Source organism: Scomber japonicus, chromosome 1 (assembly GCF_027409825.1).
Source record: "Scomber japonicus isolate fScoJap1 chromosome 1, fScoJap1.pri, whole genome shotgun sequence".
In the NCBI taxonomy this organism is placed as follows: domain Eukaryota; kingdom Metazoa; phylum Chordata; class Actinopteri; order Scombriformes; family Scombridae; genus Scomber; species Scomber japonicus.
In genome coordinates this window covers 35981103-36003019 of record NC_070578.1, presented here as the reverse complement: position 1 = coordinate 36003019, position 21917 = coordinate 35981103, and the positions used below count along the sequence as shown (strand labels likewise).

At 43.8% G+C, this 21917-nt stretch overlaps 1 protein-coding gene across 1 annotated transcript in view; it reads left to right on the top strand.

Annotated features, from left to right (window-relative positions):
• The window catches only part of crtc3 (CREB regulated transcription coactivator 3), a 94866-nt gene that overhangs the window by 36118 nt on the left and 36831 nt on the right, over window positions 1-21917 (top strand). The window contains 2 exon segments of the mRNA XM_053324285.1: window positions 1520-1579; window positions 19870-19932. Coding sequence (XP_053180260.1) covers window positions 1520-1579; window positions 19870-19932 — 123 coding nt within the window.

The window sequence follows — 21917 nt, the reverse complement described above, 5'->3', positions numbered from 1 at the left end:
CTCTCCTTCTCTCTCTCTCTCTCTCTCTCTCTCTCTCTCTCTCTCTCTCTCTCTCTCTCTCTGTCTCTCTCTCTCTCTGTCTCTCTCTCTTTCTCTTTCTCTGTGTGTGTGTGGTAGTCTCTCTCTCTCTCTCTCTCTCTCTCTCTCTCTCTCTCTGTGTGTGGTAGTCTCTCTCTCTCTCTCTCTGTGTGTGGTAGTCTCTCTCTCTCTCTCTCTCTCTCTCTCTCTCTCTCTCTCTCTCTCACTCTCTCTCTCTCTCCCTCTCTCTCTCTCTGTGTGTGTCTGGAGGAACTACTGTAGCGTCTTTCCACCTAGTTTGTGGTAGTGTGTTTGTTGTCTCGTGTTTTGTGTTGGAGATGACGAGAGATAGCAGGGCTCCAGTCCATGTACAGTAAATCTGTTTAACCACTGATAATAATTCGTCCAAGGCTGAAACAGAAACTAGGCAGAGCCACAGTTTGTCCTTGTGTTTCCACCCAGTCTCTTGCTTCGAGTTGTTTTTATGTTGATCGGTCATTATTTTCAACACCCCTCCCCCACACTCACCCCCCCCCCCTCCCCAAACAACAAGCTGATACTAAAAGCATAGGAGCTCGACCGTCAGCAAGACAAAACACCACCCAACTGAAGTCCTGCCCTTCCACTTGACAATGCCAGGAACTCTGTCTGCACTCAGCAGTAAATCAAATAATGCTGTCATTGTTTCATTAAGTATTTGAAAAAGGCAGCTCTCTTTGTTCACACTTGTCTCTCGCCGCAGTGGAACTTTGATGAGAACGTGCCCGCAATAATAAAATAAAAAATAAAAAATGCTTTCTTTTCCTCCTCTTTGAACATTTTTTTTTTTTTTTTACATCATATGTTTGTTTTTCAGAGCTTGTAGTTGTGACGCATCAATTCACGATCCAAGGCGAAGACGTAGATTAAAGCTTACGACTAATTGTAACTCAAAATTGTTAATAATTTTCACCTAAAACTATCTAAAGCAGCTCCCGGAGGATCAGCTGCATTTCTGGCATGTCAGACTTTTTTCTGTCTTGCACTTTGAGCAGTTCCACCGTCCAATTTCCCACGGCTGCTGTCAAAAGACGAGCTTTAAACTACCGAGAGCTTGTTTAAATATTAATGGCCCGCAACCTTGACTGTGTGACTGCTGCTGCTGTGATAGAAAACTTGAACCGAAGCGAGCTGCAGAACAGACACAGATATCGCCTGCTTCTTCCAAGTCATGAATAGCTCCATTTTTTCTTCTTCTTCTTCTTTCCATTTGCAGTAGAATTGCACAGAGAGAAGTGCATTGTTATGGGTGTGGTCATCTGAGTGAACACAATGCAAAAGACTGATTAAAAACTCACATTATCTACCAGTTAATAACACTTTTATACCTTGCAATTTGATTTCTCTGCAGTACTACCTTAAAAATATAAAGATATGTGCATGTAATTGTTATAAAAATGAATCTGCTGTCTCTGTGATGTTTCTATATTTGTGCCATTTTTCCTTAACTATCCCCCCACATGGAGAGCTCTCCGTATGGAACGGTGTACCTGTCTCCACCTCCGGACAACAACTGGAGAAGGTGAGTGTTTCCTCTGGCCAACCGCCGACTGAACTGAATGGTTATTGTTTTCCTTCTTCTTCTTCTTCTTCTTCCTCCAAACTAGATTATTTTACAACAGGAAATGTTTCCTCTTCCTATCCTGTTTCCTCTATCAACTCTCTCTCCCCTCCGTGCCTACCAACGTTTTTTTTTTCTTTTCTTTTTCTTTATCCAAACACCAGTCATCTCGCTCATACTCAAATCAGACTTGTGTATATAGTCAGTGGATGCCCAGAGGAAAACTGAGGCGGTGTGTGACTGTGACGGGTGGAGCTGTTGGCCTTCATTGTTTCTGCAGAAATGCTTCAATTGTCAGGATGCTGTGTAAAACCCCTCGGGGAAGCTTCGTCTACATAAAGGTGTTTGACAGATAGCCTTTTGCATTAAAGGTCATGCCCAACAGCGGTTTTCCTACTGTTTGAGTTTTGTTTTGTCAGAGCACCAAAAGCAATGTTTGTATCATCAGAAATTCAGTCACAGTACTCGCTGGTTTAAAAAAAAACAACATCAACTACAACCATGTTAGACTCGTTGTCCTTGATGTGAGCTTGTAAGATCTCTTTTCCCAGCTCTGGTTGTGCCTATGCAGAGCAGTCAGTGTATTGGTAGACAGCTTTTCCTCAGTGTTTACAAGGGAGTGAATTATAGCCCTGTGATAAAAAGCTCAGCCAAGCTCCACCCCACTCACTCTCTTTCGCCCTTGCTCTGTCTCCACACTTGTGTTTTGTATGCTGGCTTGGCCGACTGCCAATCACCCTGCTTCGTCTTCTCCCATAGCGCCAACACAGACATTTGCCAGGCTCCGTGTTGAGCGTACTATAACAGCTTGTACTGTAGAATTGAATAAGGCCCACGCCCTCTTGTCATTGTTGACAGCACAAAACAGGTTGGCTGACAAACGTCCTCACGGAGCAGCCAGACGTCAGTGCTGTCGGAGTGGGTGTGTTTCTGGGAGAGCCATGTGGCCAAAAGCACAGAGCACAAATTCTTAGGTTTAATATTGAACGTTAGAAAGTTAGGATATAAAAATGTGATAAAATGATTGAATCTGTCATGCAGGCACACGCAGATTTGGCTAATAGACTTATCATTCATACTTTACAGGAAGAGAAGCTATGAATTGGTTTGATTCATCTTTGTGAAGCATGAAATGGTTCAGCTATGCATATTTTTGAATGCTGTAAAATAATTTCCCTTTTAATTGCTATACTCGTGCACTTTTATGCTTATCTTTGGACCCTAAGATGAATTAGGCTGCAGCTAATAGGGATCCTAAACTAAAGTAAACTCAGTCTCTCTTTATGGACTCTTATGTTTTTTCATTTTGTAGCAGTTTTATCACAGTGTCCCTGCTTCTGAAGTGATAAAAGAAAAAAAATATTGAATGCAACTTTGTAAAAATGGCACACTGCTGTATTTCACCCATTCACGTCATTATCTCCAACTTTCCTCGCTTCCACCGTAGCTTTCCACCGTAGCCCTCTCTGTGTGATTGGCATCAGCTTTGTCAAGTCTCTGCAGGCCAAGCCGAGCCTCCTGCTCCAACCTGCAGCAGATTGTTGTCACAGTGTGTAACGGGATAAACTTCCCCCCTCAGCAGTGGATTTTGGCCGGCTTCACTGTCACAGACAGGGAGAGATACACAAAGTTTACTCTCAGCGCTTGGCTTTGCTGACTGTGTGCGAACAGGCGAGTGTCCCGACTCCCAAAAGCATCGAGACCACTTCGCTTTAATACTCCACATCCACTTATCAGAGGATTTACACAAGTTGTCAAGTTTTCATAGCAACTTTTCTGATTTTGATCTAGATCTTTCTAGCACATATTTGCCTTGCTTCCCCTCTTTTTTTTTTTTTTTTTTTTTTTCCTTAAGCTTCAGCCAAGACTAACATGAACAATCCTAGTTATAGTACTTAACTGTACTTTGGCATATAAAAAAAAAAAAGCAGGCTAATGAACCCTCCTGACCCTCTGCATCTGCCAGGACTTTTACATTACATTAGTTGAGAGCATATTAAGAGGGAGCATGGAGAAAGTAGGTAAACATGACTATTGCATTAAAGCATTAGGATAGAAAGTGTATATGTTAACTCCTGAAATACACATCGGACAGGAAAGCATTTTGCAGAGCGCTCTAAAATAAAATGAGCTACCTGGCTAACAAAGTAGAAGAGAAGTAACCAGCCTGGGTGTAACTTCAGACTGGGAACTAAACTTTAACTTGCATATAAATCCTATCATAAAATCAGCTTTTTTTATTCACCTCAGGAACATTGTGGGAGTTTTTTCATCTCTAGTTGAATCCACCACTACAATGCACTTTTTACTGGACTTGTGTGCACATTACACCAATTTTAACGACTCAACCAGTAACTTTTTGAATTGATTTTAAAACCCTTTTTTTATGGTTTACAATATTGCAAAACTACTAAAACCACATGTCCGAGCCCTCAGGTCCTTTTTAATACCCTGCTGCTGCTCTTGCAATACCACACAGGTCCATAAAAACATACCTATATACACAAACTGGCCTTCTATTAACTTCATAGCCAACATTATTTATTTATATTTATCATGCAAGTGCTTTTTACTGTCATACTTTAACCCTTTAAAGCCTGAACCATACAAAAATTGGTTCCCTTTATAGGACACTCATTGAAAGGAAGGAAGGAAGGAAAGAAGGAAGGATGAAAGGAAGGAAGGAAGGGAAGGAAGGAGGGAGGAAGGGAAGGAAGGAGGGAGGGAGGAAGGAAAGGAAGGAAGGACGGAGGAAAGAAGGAAGGAAGGAAGGTAGGGGGGAGGAAAGAAAGAGAGAAGGAGGGAGGGAGGAAGCGAAGAAAGAAGGAAGGAAGGAAGAAGAAAGGGGGGTGGAGGAAGGAAAGAAGGAAGGGAGGAGAGAAGGAGGGAGGGAGAAAGAACAGATGGAAGGAAGGAAAGGAAGGGAGGAAGGAAAGAAGGAAGGGAGGAGAGAAGAGAAGAAGGGAGGGAGGAAGGACAGATGGAAGGAAGGAAAGGAAGGGAGGAAGGAAAGAAGGAAGGGAGGAGAGAAGAAGGGAGGGAGGAAGGACAGATGGAAGGAAGGAAAGGAAGGAAGGACGGAGGAAATAAGGAACGAGGGAGGGAGAAAGAAAAGAGGAAGGGAAGAAAGAAGGCAGGGAGGAAGGAAAGGAAAGAAGGAAGGAAGGAAAGAAGGATGGAAGGAAGGATATTTTGGGATATTTACAGAAGTTACCAAATATAATTATTTGCCCAATAAAGGGTTAAATAAGACTTTGCATCTGTGAGTTTAGTTGAATTTTTAGCAGTTTATTTTTCATAGCATGGGTTTTGAACATAAACATAATTTGAATACAGCATTTTTTGAGGTCCTGCATTAAAGCTCATATCACCACCTTCAACTTATTTAATGCATAATATATAATGCATGAAATGTAATGAAGTGAAAATGGACAGATTTACAGATGAATGACAGGAATTGCATTGGTCTATCTGTCTACTACAGGGATGTCAAACATGCGGCCCGTGGTCCAGATCTGGCCCGCCGAGGAGTCTGATCTGGCCCACTTTCCTTATTCCTTCCTTCCTTACATTTTCCCTTCCTTCCTTTCTGTCTTCTTTTTCTTCCTTCCTTCCTGTCTTATTTTCCTTCCATCCTTCCTTCTATCTGGCCTTCCTCCCTTCCTTCCTTCCTTCCTTCCTTCCTTCCTTTATTCCTTCCGTCTTTCATTCCTGTCTACTCTTCCTTCTCCTCCTTCTATCTGGCCTTCCTCCCTTTCTTCCTTCCATCATTCATTCATTCCTTCCTTCCTTCCTACCTTCCTTCCTTCCTTCCGTCTTTCATTAGTGTCTACTCTTCCTTCTCCTCCTTCTATCTGTCCTTCGTCCCTTCCTTCCTTCTAATCTTCCTTCTATCATTCATTCATTCCTTCCTTCCTTCCTTCCTTCCTTCCTTCCTTCCGTCTTTCATTACTGTCTACTCTTCCTTCTCCTCCTTCTATCTGTCCTTCGTCCCTTCCTTCCTTCCTTCCTTCCTTCCTTCCTTCCTTCCGTCTTTCATTACTGTCTACTCTTCCTTCTCCTCCTTCTTTTCCTTCCTTCCTTCCATCCATCCATCCTTCCTTCCTTCCTTCCATCTTTTTAATGATCCGGCCCAAGTGAGATTAAATTGGGCAGTATGTGGCCCTTGAATGAAAATGAGTTTGACACCCCTGCTCTACATACATGCATCTGATGATTTAGAGGTCTCTAAAACTCATGTATCAGATATGATTCACCTGGCATTACAGGGTTAAATCCGTCATTTTTAATCTTTTATTTTAATCGTCTTTGGGAATGCAGTCCAAAGTGTGTGGTAAACTTAGTCAGTGTGTGGACCGATAGTCAACAAGTACCTTTTAAATGTTATTCTTATGTGTACGGCACCTTCAGTTGGGTTAGGGTTGCAGACCTTGCAGACAAGATCAAAATTCAGTACTACAGCATTTTCTTGCTGTCTTTAGGGGTCATGGACTACAGATGGCCAAAGTCCAGAGGTTTAGAGCTCATGGGGTGAAAGCTCACATGAAAAAACAAACTGGGATTTCCCTTTTTTTTAAAGAACAGAACAGCAGGACCATGCTTATCGTCATCATCATCATCATCATCATCATCATCATCATCATCGCAGCAACATCAGTCTACTTTTAAAATATGTTGTCAAATACGTATTCTTGTGCAAACAGAATATGTTGGCATCAACTTTTAGATGATGGATAGCTGCATAATTCCCAAGTGTTCTGGATAGACCCGAGGGTTTAAGCAGACAGACAACACCAATCACATCAGGCCCACATTGCCTGATGTAGTCTGCCTGAGAATTTAGCAGCGGATGTTTCCATCACAGCCTAGTAATTTCACAAATTATCTCATGATTGATGCTCTTTACAGCAGTAATTCATCACAAGCGTGTCAGTGTCCTGTGAGCTCTGTAGGTGGGCAGAAGGAAAGGAAAGCGTACAAAAGCTATTTTTTTTTTTATATTCCTAGACTACTGACTGAATTTGTTGCTTTGATAAGTATGACCCACTGTTGGAGGGGAAATGAGAAATCAGAGTCTGGGCTGCTGAAGTCTTGCCAGATTAGGGAGGCTCTTCTTCCAGTGGCCTGTTGGGAAATCTCATTGAAAAAAAAATTATGTTGCTCCACTCCTCTGCAAGAGATTATTATGGATATGCTAATTATCTTTAAAAAAATCATTTTCATCTCGCCCCAAAAGTTACAGATTGGTGTCTAAACCAAACCTCCATCCATGTAAATGATCATAGCCTCTTGTGTTGTTGCAGCGAGAGGCAGATTCCCTGCTTGTCCGTCTCAGGGGAGAGTGGGGCGGTAAGTGTTTACAACGCCAACCACATCTGCACTGCATTACCGCCAGTCAGCTCTGGAGAAGAGCCACAGAGCTCTTTAACTGTTTCAGTGCTTTAACTAACCGCAGCAGCGTATTCAGCCATCTGCTGTACACCGAGCCTATCAAAGCACGGAGGCGAATGGCAAAAAACTCTGTAAGGCGTCCAGTTCTAATCAACGAAAATTGAAACTGGCAAAAGAGATGTGCACAGTAAGCATGCATTTTCTGAAAAGCAGCATTTGTGAGTGGTTTGGTTGCAGTTAGCTCTCTATTTGTACTGCTGTATGTTTATAACAGGGTGATTCATGTCGAGCTTCCCAGCCTCCAATGGATCAAAACTTGGAGGCAGCGGGCCCGTGCTGAGGGATCAACAGGCATGACAGCAATGCAGAGGAACAGAGCTGTTCACATAGCCTTTAACCGCTCCATGACCAGCAGTCTGGCCAACAGATTTTATCATCTCTCTGGATTTGGTGAGGCTGATTTTGTGGGTTTTTTTCCCTAGAAGGGGAAAAAAAGAAATGATTTCCCTACTTTGCCCATCTGTGGTGAGCCCACCATCTGTCCATTAGCGTTAACTTGGAAGTACAGTGCTTCCTCAGAAATGAGGCATCGCTGTACGCTGGTGTCTGAGAAGGATAGCTCTTCTAAGGACTTGGTTCCTGCGGTCCTCAGGCATTAGACCTGAGTACAGCCCTGGATTGCGTCCCTTTAGAGAGACCATCTGCTTCAGGGTCAGAGCCATGATCCTGTCCCACGCCCTCCTCCTCTTCCATTCACCCATCTTTGGCCTGCTATTCCTGTACCAGCCTCTCTCGGGATGAATCTCAGACCAAGCTCCCTGGAGATGCTGCTGTAGAAAAGCCTTCCAGGGAAGGGATCTTAAAATTTCCTCTTCTCCCGCTCTGGGAGATGTTTTGTGATGATTCATGAGGGATTTTACAGCAGGGCTAGGTGGTCTGATTGCTGATCCGTCCTATAAAAAGCAGAGCCTGAGTAATACTGGATTTTTGGGGATGATGTGGATACTGATATTTTGGGGGGAGTAAAAAATTCCAAATGAAGTGACGAGGAGACTTGTTGAGCTGAGGTGTCAATGCACGGAGTCATAGTCAGAGCTGTGATATGTGTTTTCCACCAGGCTGTCAGAGTGGAGGAAATGATTGGACTTTTGAAGCATTTGTGATATTTAATGCTTGAGCCAACCAAGTGTAAATCTTCTACTTGAATCCAAGATATATGAGACAGTTTGAGAGGTGCATGTTTTTGAAAGATGTTTTATTTTTCCAGTGGAATCATTTGGCTTTAGGTTTGATCAGAAATGTAATGGATTTGAGGTAGAACTTTCATCTTGATGGTCGCTATTCATCCAGTTAGAGAGGTTGGACTATTATGGGATGAAATGAAGCTGAATTAAGTCTTAACAACCTGGAGGAGATGTTCATATCCTGATATCTGATACCAAAAGTTACTGTTGCATGTCTTGAGTTCAATGAGATAGGAAGAATTATTTATGGTGTAGTCTGAGATGTGTGAGATTGATTTCTTCCTGCAGGGAGATTTGTTGATCGTAATAGATAGATATTATCAGCATATAAATTACATTTGTGGCTTGAATTCCTTTTTTTATTTTATGGTTTTGAAATACTTCTACCTCGACTCCGGCTTGGTCAGTAATCTTTTAAAGCTATTATTCCCCTCCACAGTTGCATAAGGCAGGATATCAGCTGTGGTCATTTGCATTATCAGTGTGTCCAGCTCCTTTTGTCTCAGGTCAGTTGAGGTCATCTTTGTGGTCTTTTGAAACACTAGTTTGAGCCAGACGGGGAGTTCTGGTCCTCTGAAATGAGGCCAACGCGGAAGTAAGTTAGAGCTGCATTCTATCAAAAGGCCACCAGGGGGCGACCGTCTCTATACAAGTCAATGGAGAATTCACCAACTTCTCACTTGATTTCTAACCTCAGTAAACGTTTTCAAAATGTGTTTATGGTCTCAATCGCTAGTTTAAAGCCTTCTTCAATGCAGTATGATGTTCATTTGGGACATTTTGGCCTCCCTGATTTTATATGTGACGATAAAGCAGGGTATGCATTAGGGCGTGGCTACGTCCTGATTGACAGGTTGATTGCCCAATGTCCTCAAGATCCAGCCCTTGCAACCATAGCAACCTCCCCACTCCGCCACCCATGGCCCCGCCTCATGCCCATATAAGTAGAATCCATGTTTTTATTTTTCCCAGCATGCACCTGAAATTTTCAAGATGGCGCTGCCTAGATTAGAAACTATTGGCTTCCGAGCAGCAGTCCACAAACCAATGGGTGACGTCACGGATGTTACGTCCATTTCTTTTATACAGTCTATGGTTTGAGCTTGGGTAGTGTTATTTCATGATGGGGCTGCTTTATCGTGTCCCTCATGATAGGTTTCTCTATGTTGTGCCCACAAGTTAATTGTATTTTTTTTTTTTTTGAGGCTGCTTGATCCCCGACTGACAGATCTTGCACAGATATTACAGATGAGTGTACCAGATGGGTTCTGGGTGAAGTAGTCCCACACCTTACTTCTTCCACCCTCAGCCATCTGTAAAATAAATAAATGAATAAATAAATAAACAGTGTGAGACATTAACTGAATTATGCATTTGAGCTGGAATTTGCAATGCATGCTTTATATATTCTTCACCAATGAATGATGAATTTATATTTATGTTTAAGGTACATTTTCTACTCTTATTAAACTAGCGATGAGATTTATCCTACAGCTTTGTTCTCAACCATTATTTCAAGGGATTAAACTCCAATCAGAATTTTTTTCCTTGTGAATCAAAGTATGTAATCTGTGCAACGGTCACAGTATCAGAAATTGATGGTTTTGCTCCACATCTGCTGAGAACATTGATTAGAAACTTTCAGTGCATTTGGTGGAAAATCAGACTTAAACATTTTTACTCTTGCAAATCTGATGACTGGGATGTTTTTTTGCTCTGGAGGATTTACCAAACTACATCGCTGTAACGCTGTCATTAGTCACACTCCTTAATGTTATAACATATAAGCAGAATGGGAGAGGGTTATATTTCAAAATAATAGCGTCATTGTTTATTAACTTTCCAGGAATGTATTTCACAATCTAGTGAGTAACTTACCGTGAAGACACCACTTGATTCACATCATTGTCTGCTCATCTGTCATGCATACTCTCTCCTATCTGGGTACAATGAGCTCTTTAAGATATGATGGTGCTTGACCGTTAAGGGCTTTGAAGGTGAGGAGAATTAACAGGAAGCTAGTGCAGAGAAGCTAAAGTAGGAGAAATGTGATCTCTTTTCCTAGTTTTGTACTTTGTACTTAGGAAGGAAGGAAGGAAGGAAGGAATGGAAGGAAGAAAAGGAAGGAGGGAAGGAAGGAAAGAAGGAGGGAGGGAGGAAGGGAGGAAGGGAGGGAGGAGGGAAGGAAGGAGGGAAGGAAAGGAGGGAGGGAAGGAAAGGAGGGAGGGAAGGAAGGAAGGGAGAAAGAAAAGGAAGGAAGGGAAGGAAGGAAGGAACAAAGGAGGAAGCAAGGGAGGGAGGAAGGAGGGAAGGAAAGGAGGGAGGGAAGGAAGGAAGGAAGGGAGAAAGGAAAGGAAGGAGGGAGGGAGGAAAGAAGGAAGGAAGGAAGAAATGAAAGGAAGGAGGGGAAAAAAGAGGGAGGAAGGAAGGAACGAAGGAGGAAGGAAGGGAGGAAAGAGGGAAGGAAAGAAGGAATCGTCCAAACAGACGGGGTCAATTTGACCCGGGAGAAGGTTTAGATAATCTGGCCAAACTTGACTTTGCAATATTACATAGGTGAAAAAACGCAGACCTTGCAATTTGTTTTATGTCGAAGTTGAGAGACATATACTGATCAAAGATAACTCCCAGATTCCCTATAGTGTTGCTGGAGGACAAGAATAATGCCAGCCAGAGCAGCGATATCATTTAATAATGTGTTTCTAAGGTGTTTAACCCTCCTGTTGTCCACAAGTCAAGGAAGGACAGAAGGAAAGAAGGGAGGAAGTAAGGAGAAAAGAAAGGAAGGAAGGAAAGGAGTAAGGATGAAAAGAGGAAGGAATTTAGGAGAGAAGAAAGGGAGGAAGGAAAGGAGGATGGAAGGAAGCAAGAAAGGAAGGAAAGGAGTAAGGAGGATGGATGGAAGGAAGCAAGCAAGGAAGGAAAGGAGTAAGGAGGGAGAGAGGAAGGAAGGAAGGAAAGGATTAATGAGGAAAAGAGGAAGGAAGGATGGAAGGAAAGAAGGGAGGAAGGAAGGAAATGATTAAGGAAGTAAGGAGAGAAGCAAGGAAGGAAGGAAAGGAGTAAGGATGAAAAGAGGAAGGAATTTAGGAGAGAAGGAAGGGAGGAAGGAAAGGTGGATGGAAGGAAGGAAAGGAGTAAGGAGGGAGGAAGGAAGGAAGAAAGGAAGGAAAGGATTAATGAGGAAAAGAGGAAGGAAGGATGGAAGGAAAGAAGGGAGGAAGGAAGGACAGGATTAAGGAAGGAGAGAAGAAAGGAAGGAAGGAAAGGAGTAAGGATGAAAAGAGGAAGGAATTTAGGAGAGAAGGAAGGGAGGAAGGAAAGGAGGATGGAAGGAAGCAAGAAAGGAAGGAAAGGAGTAAGGAGGATGGATGGAAGGAAGCAAGCACGGAAGGAAATGAGTAAGGAGGGAGAGAGGAAGGAAGGAAGGAAAGGATTAATAAGGAAAAGAGGAAGGAAGGATGGAAGGAAAGAAGGGAGGAAGGAAGGACAGGATTAAGGAAGTAAGGAGAGAAGAAAGGAAGGAAGGAAAGGAGTAAGGATGAAAAGAGGAAGGAATTTAGGAGAGAATGAAGGGAGGAAGGAAAGGACGATGGAAGGAAGCAAGGAAGGAAAGGAGGATGGATGGAAGGAAGCAAGCAAGGAAGGAAAGGAGTAAGGATGGAGGAAGGAAGGAAGAAAGGAAGTAAAGGATTAATGAGGAAAATAGGAAGGAAGGATGGAAGGAAAGAAGGGAGGAAGGAAGGAAATGATTAAGGAAGTAAGGAGAGAAGAAAGGAAGGATGGAAAGGAGTAAGGGTGAAAAGAGGAAGGAATTTAGGAGAGAAGGAAGGGAGGAAGGAAAGGAGGGAGGAAGGAAGGAAGAAAGGAAGGAAAGGATTAATGAGGAAAATAGGAAGGAAGGATGGAAGGAGGAGGGAGCAAAGAAAGAGGGGAGGAGAAGAATGAAGGAAAAATTAAAGATAGAGGGTAGGAAAGGAGGAACAGTCAAAAGAGATGGGGTCAGTTTGACCCGGGAGGACGACAGGAGGGTTAAGGCCAAGCACAACTTCAGTTTTTTGGCATGTTTTGGCATTTTGCATTAACTGATTTGTTTCCATCTGGCTTCTTAAGGAAGTCCAAGTCTAACTTTAGCATGCACGAGGATTCATCGTTAACATGTGCAAAGTGAAATCGAGCTGATGTGTAGGACTTAAAGCAGCTAAATGTAATTCCTTTAATACCAATTACACGTTCTAGTCTCAGTAATAGGATGTGGTGGTCGATGATGTCAAATACAGCACTAAAGATATAACAAGACAAGCATAGAGAGAAGTTTTTAGTCCAGTGTAATTTGGAGGGAATTTGTAATATTAACCAGTGAAGTCTCTGCAGCACCATCAGCAAGATGATCAATGTGTCAGTGCTTCCTTAAATTTAACTACGGCACTATCAGATAGACCTCCAGTGAAGATGTCTTAGTTTAAAGCTGCAGTTGGTAAGTCTTATAAAAAGTAACTTTTTGTCATATTTCCTCAGACTGTCACTATGTAAAGACAGCATTACATGAAACTAGTAATCTGTAAAAAAACAAAACAAAAAAAGGCCCCTCCCCCTTCTTCCTCACAGCCTCCTTCCTCCTCACAGGCCCCTCCCCCTTCCTCCACACAGGCCCCTCCCCCTTCTTCCTCACAGCCTCCTTCCTCCTCACAGGCCCCTCCCCCTTCCTCCACACAGGCCCCTCCCCCTTCTTCCTCACAGCCTCCTTCCTCCTCACAGGCCCCTCCCCCTTCTTCCTCACAGCCTCCTTCCTCCTCACAGGCCCCTCCCCCTTCTTCCTCACAGCCTCCTTCCTCCTCACAGGCCCCTCCCCCTTCCTCCACACAGGCCCCTCACCCTTCCTCCTCAGCTCGGTCACCCTCATATCTCTGAGTTTCTAGGTAAGGTATAGCCATGTGAAAGTCACTGTAAAGCATTTTTAATCTAGCTGTGTGGAGTGTAGTTCATGTATTACCGATTGTGTGCACGCACGTGGTCACGCGCACATGTCGGCCTCCTCTGGGGGAGGGACTTTGGAGGTAGGGCAGGAGTGCAGCGGAGAGGGAGGGGGAGGGGGAGGGGCTGAAAGTTGTACTTCTTCAAATTTAATGCTAAGTCCTCTCTCTCTCCTCGAAGTTAGCAACTGCAGCTTTAATGGCGTCTAGTCTGGAAACAGGAAGTCAAAGGTTATTAAGTGATGGTCTGACACTCCTACAAGACCCTATTCAAATTCATACATACCAAAGTTAACCTTCATGTCGTCCTCCCGGGTCAAATTGACCCTGTCTGTTTTGACTGTTCCTTCCGTCTGTCCGTCCGTCCGTCCTTCCTTCCTTCCTTCCTTCCTTCTTACCTGTCCTCCCTTCCTTCCTTTCTCTTTTGCTTTCTCCCTCCCTCCCTCCGTCCCTCCTTCTTTCCTCCCTCCCTCTTAGCTTCCTTCCTCCTTCCTTTCCTTCCTTCCTTCCTTCTTCCTCCCTTCCTTCTTTCCTTCCTTCTTCCTTCCTTCCTTCATCCCTTCTGTCCTCCTTTCCTTCCCTCCTTCCTTCTTTCCTTTCCTTCCTCCCTTCCTTCTGTCCTTCCTTCCTTCCTTCCTTTCTCTTTTCCTTTCTCCCTCCCTCCCTCCCTCCTTCTTTCCTCCCTCCCTCCCTTTTAGCTTCCTTCCTTCCTCCTTTCCTTTCCTTTCCTTCCTCCCTTCCTTCTGTCCTTCCTTCCTTCCTTCCTTTCTCTTTTCCTTTCTCCCTCCCTCCCTCCCTCCTTCTTTCCTCCCTCCCTTTTAGCTTCCTTCCTTCCTCCTTTCCTTCCTCCCTTTCTCCCTTCCTTCCTTGCCGCGAGGACAACCAGAGGGTTAAAGCCTTTTCAAATAACAACAACCAAGACCAATAAGATTAAAGAGTTAAATAAGCTAACGGAAGCATCAGATCAACGTTATCCAGCATGAATAATCAGGACAGAAGCTGGCAAGAAAAAAAAAACAAACCTGCACGGCGGTAACAAACGGTTGCATCATCATGTGAGGGAGGGAGGGAGGGAGGAAAGAAGGGAGGAAGGAGGGATGGAGGAAAAGAGGAAGATAGTAAGGAGAGCAAGGTAAGGAGAGAAGGAAGACAAGAAGGAGAGAAGGAAGACAAGAAGGGAGGATGGAAGGAAGGGAGGAAGGATGGAGGAAAAGAGGAAGGAAGTAAGGAGAGAAGGAAGTATGGAAGGAGGGGAAGAACAAAGGAAGAATTAAAGAAAGAGGGAGGAAGGAAGGAAAGAAGGAACAGTCAAAAGAGATGGGGTCAATTTGACCCGGGAGGACGACAGGAGGGTTAAGTGATTATCTGACACTCTTACAAGACCCTATTCAAATTAATACATGCCAAAGTTAAAGCCTTTTCAAATAACAACAACCAAGACCAATAAGATTAAAGAGTTAAATAAGCTAACGGAAGCATCAGATCAACGTTATCCAGCATGAATAATCAGGACAGAAGCTGGCAAGAAAAAAAAAAAAACCTGCACGGCGGTAACAAACGGTTGCATCATCATGTAATTGTGTTACAGTGTTTGTTGTTGGATGGGTGGAGTACAGCAGTGGCACGGTGTATCTGCATTCCTCCGCTTGTGTCACACATCTCAGGCTAAACATAATCTATTACACCTCACGATGACAGACACAGTGGTGTAACCAGGTGTCATGTGGAGTAATAGTCTGTATTGTAGTTTCATCAGTGTTGCATGAAAAGGATGAAAGGCCCCCTGTAGTACAGCTGGAGACCAACAGCTTCCTGTCGTCCTCCCGGGTCAAATTGACCCTGTCTGTTTTGACTGTTCCTTCCTTCCTTCCTTCATTCCTTCCTTCCTTCCTTCCTTCCTTCCTTCCTTCCCTCCTTTCTCTCTTCATTCTTTCCTCCCCTACCTTCCTTCCTCCCTCCCTTGCTCTTATCCTTTCTCCCTCCCTCTCTCCTACCTTCCTTCCTTCCTTCCTTCTTTCCTCTGTCCTTCCTTTCCTCCCTTCTGTCCTTCCTTCCTTCCTCTTTCCTTCCCTCCTTTCTCTCTTCCTTCTTTCCTCCCCCCTACCTTCCTTCCTTCCTCCTTTCCTCTTTTCCTTTCTCCTTCCTCCTACCTACCTTCCTTCCTTCCTCCTTACCTCCTTCTCTCCTTCTCTCCTCCCTCCTTTCCTTCCACCCTCCATCCTTTCCTTCTTTACCTCCTTCTCTCTTTCTTTCCTCCCTCCTCCCTTCTTTCCACCCTCCCTCCCTCCTTTCCTTCCTCCCTCCCTCCTTTCCTCCCTCCTTTCCTTCCTTCCTTCCTTCTTCCTCCCTCCCTCCTTTCCTTCCTTCTTTCCTCCCTCCTTTCCTTCCTTCCTTCTTCCTCCCTCCCTTCCTTCCTTGACTCAAGGACAACAGCAGGGTTAAATGGTGATTTTTTTCATTTTTAAAATAAACACTGGTCATATTTGTACATTTATACATACAAAGATGTGTATCAGCTGCACAAAAACCAAAAAAAAGATGCATTTGATTTCCATTTTTGTAAACTGTGCATCACATTAGGAAAAGTCCAGCTAACAGAAACATGTACAGGGTGTTTTTACAGCTCTGACATGTTAAAAACAGATCAAATTTGACCCTGAACAGTATGTAAAGGTGGTAATTTGAGGGGCAAATCCAGTTTTAATACCTTCCTTAATTAACTTCATGTCGTGCTTACATGGTGCATATAACCAATTATTACAGATTGTGTATCTAAACTAGTTGACACATGGTTTGGTTTTCTGGGGCTCGAGCCAGCTGGTAGTTTATCTTCAATCAATCAAATCACACTTTATTTATATAGCAGGGTTTCACGCAGATTAATATAGTTCAAAGTGTTTCACAGCTGATTGACAAACTGATAACAAGACAGAAACAAGTGACAACATGAAGAAGAAAAGAAGGAATAAAAACGATGAGGGAACATTAATTATGAAGAAGAGAAGAGAAATGAGACCAATGCAGACAAGAGGAAATAAGAATCATGGAATTTAAATAAAGTAAAATAAAGAAAAATAAGAGAGAATAATGCTAAATACATGTTAATTAATGATAGGATACAGATAGTGGGGGTGTGTGTGGGGGGGGTGGGGGGTCACAGGGGGCCCACAGCTTGTTTTTTTTGCCCCAGGGCCCCGCAGCATGTTAACCCAGCCATGTTGGCCAACATTCATATCAGTATTAATAACATTAAACTCAACAAGGTAAACAGCTGAGACCTGGGAACGCGGTAACATCACACACAAAAAAAACTTTCACTCACTTTTACTGGACCTTAACCCTCCTGTTGTCCTCGAGTCAAGGAAGGAAGGGAGAAAGAAGGGAAGGAGGGAGGGAGGAAGGAGGGAGGGAGGGAAGGAAGGAAGGGAGAATGAAGGAACAAAGGAGGAAGGAAGGAAGGAAGGAAGGGAGGGAGGAAGGGAGGGAGGAGGGAAGGAAAGGAGGGAGGGAAGGAAGGAAGGGAAGGAAGGAAAGAAGGGAGAAAGGAAAAGAAGGAAGGGAAGGAAGGAAAGAAGGGAGAAAGGAAAAGAAGGAAGGAAGGAGAGAAGGAAAGAAGGAGGGAAGAAGGAAGGAAGGAAAGAAGGGAGAAAGGAAAGGAAGGAAGGAGGGATGGAAAGAAGGAGGGAGGAAGGAAGCAACAGAGGAAGAAGGAAGGGAGGGACGAAGGAGGAAAGGAAGGAAGGAAAGAAGGAGGGAGGGAGGAAAGAAGGAAGGGGGAAAGGAAGGAAGGAAGAAAGGAAGGAAAGGAGGAAGGAAGGAGGGAAGGAAAGAAGGAAGGGAGGAAGGGAGGGAGGGAGGAAGGAGGGAAGGAAGGAAGGAAAGAAGGAGGGAGGAAGAAGGAAGGAAGGAAGGGAGGGAAGAAGGAAAGAAGGGAGAAAGGAAAGGGAGAAAGGAAAGGAAGGAAGGAGGGAGGAAGGAAGGGAGAAAGGAAGAAGGAAGAAACGAAGGAAGGATCGAAGGAGGAAGGGAGGGACGAAGGGGGGAAGGAAAGAAGGAGGGAGGGAAGGAAGGAAGGAAGGAAAGAAGGAACAGTCAAAACAGACGGGTCAGTTTGACCCGGAAGTAGGGTTAGATAATCTGACCAAACTTGACTTTTTAACCCGTCTGCTGATCTGACGGCTCGTACTTCTCTCCTCTATGACATCATCGCCCAAATATGTATAAAAGTGACGACGGTGCAATCCGAGGCGCCGGCATGCAAATCTTTTAATTAAAGCCGACAAATTCTGCAAGATACAAATTTAATAGATACAATCTGGTGAGAGCGGAGCGAGCGAGGGAGCGGAGCGGAGCGTGCCAGGAACATGACAACCAGCTCGGCTTTAACAAAGGTTGTCGAGTCACTAAAGCTCCTTTCACAAAGAGGAAGTTCATTCCAGTTCTTCTGCGGACCAGATGTATTTTTAGGAGACGATTTGCAACAGCGGTTTGTTTCAGTGGTGCTTTCACTCTGAAAAGGAAGAGTCAAGACCCCCCTTTATTTATTTTTTTTATTTATTTATTTATGTTTTTGCAGAGACAGGAAGGAAGGGAGGAAGAAGGAAGGAAGGGAGGAAGAAGGAAGGAAGGGAGGAAGAAGGAAGGAGTGGAGGGATGGAAGAAGGAAGGAAGAAGGAGGGAAGGAAAGGAGGAAGGGAAGGAGGAGGGAGGGGAGGAAAGAAGGAAGGGAGGGAGGGAAGGAAGGAAGAAGTAAAGAAGGGAGAAAGGAAGGAAGGAAAAAGGAAGGGAGGAAGGAACAAAGGAGAGAAGGAAAGGAGGAGGGAGGGAGGGAGGGAGGAAAGAAAGAAGGAAGGGAGAAAGGAAAGGAAGGAGGGAAGAAGGAAGGAAGAAGGAGGGAAGGAAAGGAGGAAGGGGAGGAAGGGAAGGAAGGAGGGAAGGAGGAGGGAGGGAAGGAAGGATGGAAGGAAAGAAAGAGGGAGGGATGAAAGGAAGGAAGGAGGAAGGAAGGAAGGAAGGGAGAAGGGAAGGGGGAAGGAAGAAGGAAGGAAGGAGGAAGGGAGGAAAGAAGGAAGGGAGGGAGAAAGGAAAGGAGGGAGGGAAGAAGGAGGGAGGAAAGAAGGAGGGAGGAAGGAAGGAATAAGGAAGGAACGAAGGAGGAAGGAAGGAAGGGAGGGAAGGAAAGGAGGAAAGGAAGGAGGGAAGGAAGGAAGGGAGGGAAGGAAGGGAAGAAGGAGGGAGGGAGTGCTTCAGATGAATCCACTCACTCAGTGTTCCCTCTTCAGGGTTTCAGACTCAATGACTCTTCACATCAAGTTGTTCACGTCGTTTCTCTTTCTGGCCAATCGGATCGTTTCCCTCCAGAGAGCTGGTTTCCCTCCCTCCCTCCTTCCCTCCTCCCTCCCTTCCTCCCTCCCTCCCTCCTTCCCTCCCCCCTCCCTCCTTCCCTCCCTCCTCCTTCCCTCCTCCATTACAGATATGAGAGAATATCTCCCTTCCTCCTTTCCTTTCATCCTTCCTTCCCTTCCTTCCTTCCTTCCTTCTTCATTGCTTCCTTCTTTCTTCCTCCCTCTCTCCTTTCCTTCATTCTTCATTCCTTCCTTCCTTCCTTCCTTCCTTCCATCTCTCCTTCCTTCCTTCCTTCCTTCTTCATTGCTTCCTTCTTTCTTCCTCCCTCTCTCCTTTCCTTCCTTCCTTCTTCATTGCTTCCTTCTTTCTTCCTCTCTCCTTTCTTTCCTTCTTCCTCATTCCTTCCTTCTTCCTCCCTCTCTCCTTTCTTTCCTTCTTCCTCATTCCTTCCTCCTATCCTTCCTTCGTCCTCTCTTCCTACCTTCTTCATCCCTTCCTTCCTTCCTTCTTTCCTTCCTCATTCCTTTCCTTTCTTATCTTCCCTTCCTTCCTTCCTCCCTCCCTCCTTTCCTTCTTTCTTCCTCCTTCCTTCCCCCCCTCCCTCCTTTCCTCCTCCATTACAGATATGGGAGAGTTTCTCTTCAGCTGCAGGTTTCCTTTTGTATTCATTTTCTCTTTTCCATTCTATTGAGATATATAATGGTATCGTGCTTTTATTTTGAAATGTTTGTCTTTTCCATTGTCTTCAGATATATAATGGTATTGTGCTTTTATTTTGAAATTTTTTATTCCAGGGTTTGTCTTCTCTTTAGTATGCACCAACACAGACAACATCTCTTTTTTTCATTTATTTATTTATTTATTTTTTATTTTAACTCATAAAACTTAAGAGCAGGACTTCCTTTGTCCTCAGCTGCCACGGGGGTTTTTCTACTTTCACCCAGTAAATTTTTATCTGTCGTTCTTTCTTTTTTTTTTTTCCATCTCATCTATCCTCCTCTCCTGTCATCCTTTTGTATTCATTTTTGTCTTTTCCATTCTCTTCAAGTATATAATGGTATTGTGCTTCATTTGACTTTTATTTTGAAATTTTTTATTCCAGGGTTTTTCTTCTTTTTTTGTATAACACATCAACAACATCTCTTTTATTTTTTTTATTTTAACTCACAAAACTTAACAGCAGGACTTTCTTTGTCCTCAACTGCCACGGGGGTTTTTCTACTTTCACCCAGTAAATTTTTATCTGTCGTTCTTTTTTCTTTTTTTTTTTTCCTCTGTCTCTCTCTCTGTTTTAAAGGGAACAGCAGCCATGGACTGAGGAAAAACGGCCGGGGTTTAGATTAATATCACAACTCAACAGGTGACCCTTGACCTCTCTCCCTCCCTCTCTCCCTCTCTCTCACCCTCTCACCCTCCTTTTTCCCTCCACAGCCTATCTTCTTTTTTACTGCTTTTATCCCTCACTCACACAGCAGCCAAACAATTCTGTCCTTTGTCTCCTCTTTTTTTTTTTTTTTTTTTTTTTTTGCTGCAATCGCTCCTGGCTACGTAATATCCTGATTTCTATCCTTCGTAAATCTCTGCTTGATTTGTAACATCTCAATAATCCTCTCCTTTCTTCCTTTTTTGAAGCACTGTGATAGATGGCCGCAGACTCTCCACTAAAAAAAAGACTGTTAAAGACGGTTGATTTATTATTCATTCATATTAATTTATTTATTTCTCTCTTTCTCTCTCTCTTTCTCTCCTTTTAGTAGTTTTCCACTCATCTTTGCCAGTTTTGGTACTTCTGAAAACATTAATCAATAGTTCTTCTCTTACTAACCTCCAGCTTTAGGACTCACGGCTCCTTCGCAGACTAACATCGACGGCTCATGATTCACATTTTCAGCCTTTTTTTTTTTTTTTTTTTTTCTTTCTCTAAAGTGCTGTATTTGTAAATTGTTGTCTTTTTTTTAAATTGATGTTTGTGTGTTAAAGTGAAAGTTTTCTGAATTCAATGAAAGTTCACAAAGACACACACAAGAAGTTCAGATTACATCCCCCAAATTTAACTGTTCCAAAAATTAACATAAATATTTACTTTTATTTTGAAAAACTTGAAATTAGAATGTGTGTTAACGTCTAAGGAGCGGGTAATTTGAGAAGTTTCTTTTATGAACATATACTCCAAAATTTGGGGAAAATATGCTTCATTGAGTTTTATAAGAAGATTAATTTGACCACTAAAGTATCTCTGATTTCTATCTCAGCGTTGGATTAAAGTTTGGAAGCGTCTCGGCTTAAAAACGTCCAAGTTCATGAACGTGTGTGAAGCCAAAAAATGAATTTGACTCTAAGGACTCGTGCGAGATGCTGTGTGTGGTCACTGAGTCCAGCTGTAAAGAAACAGCTTCAACGCGTGGGCTGAAAAACTGCTTTTCCAAACAATAAGCAGCCAGCTACATAAACACACACACACACACACACACACACACACACACACACACACACACACACACACACACACACACACACACACACACACACACACACACACACACACAAAGATATAGATTCAATGCCAGAGTTTGAGCAGAGATACCAAAACCATACTTTACTTAAAGAAATAATCCTTCCTTCCTCCCTTCCTTCCGTCTGTCCTACCTTCCTTCTCCCCCCCTCTCTCCTTTCCTTCCTTCTTCCTCATTCCTTCCTCCTTTCCTTCCTGATCCTCCCTTCCTCCCTTCCTTCCTTCCTTCCTCCTTTCCTTCCTGATCCTCCCTTCCTTCCTTCCTTCCTTCCTCCTATCCTTCCTTCCTTCCTTTCTTCCTTTCTTCCTCCCTCTCTCCTTCCTTCTTCCTCATTCCTCATTCCTTCCTCCTTTCCTTCCTGATCCTCCCTTCCTCCCGTCTGTCCTACCTTCCTTCTTCCCCCCTCTCTCCTTTCCTTCCTTCTTCCTCATTCCTTCCTCCTTTCCTTTCTGATCCTCCCTTCCTCCCTTCCTTCCTTCCTTCCTCCTATCCTTCCTTCCTTCCTTTCCTCATTCCTTTCCTTCCTTCCTTCCTCATTCCTTCCTCCTTTCCTTCCTGATCCTCCCTTCCTCCCGTCTGTCCTACCTTCCTTCTTCCCCCCCTCTCTCCTTTCCTTCCTTCTTCCTCATTCCTTCCTCCTTTCCTTCCTGATCCTCCCTTCCTTCCTCCCTTCCTCCCTTCCTTCCTTCCTTCCTCCTATCCTTCCTTCCTTTCTTTCTTCCTCCCTTCCTTTCTTCATTCCTTTTCTTCCTTCTTCCTCATTCCTTTCCTTCCTTCCTTCCTCCCTTCCTTCCTTCGTCCTCCCTCCCTTCCTTCCTTGACTCGAGGACAA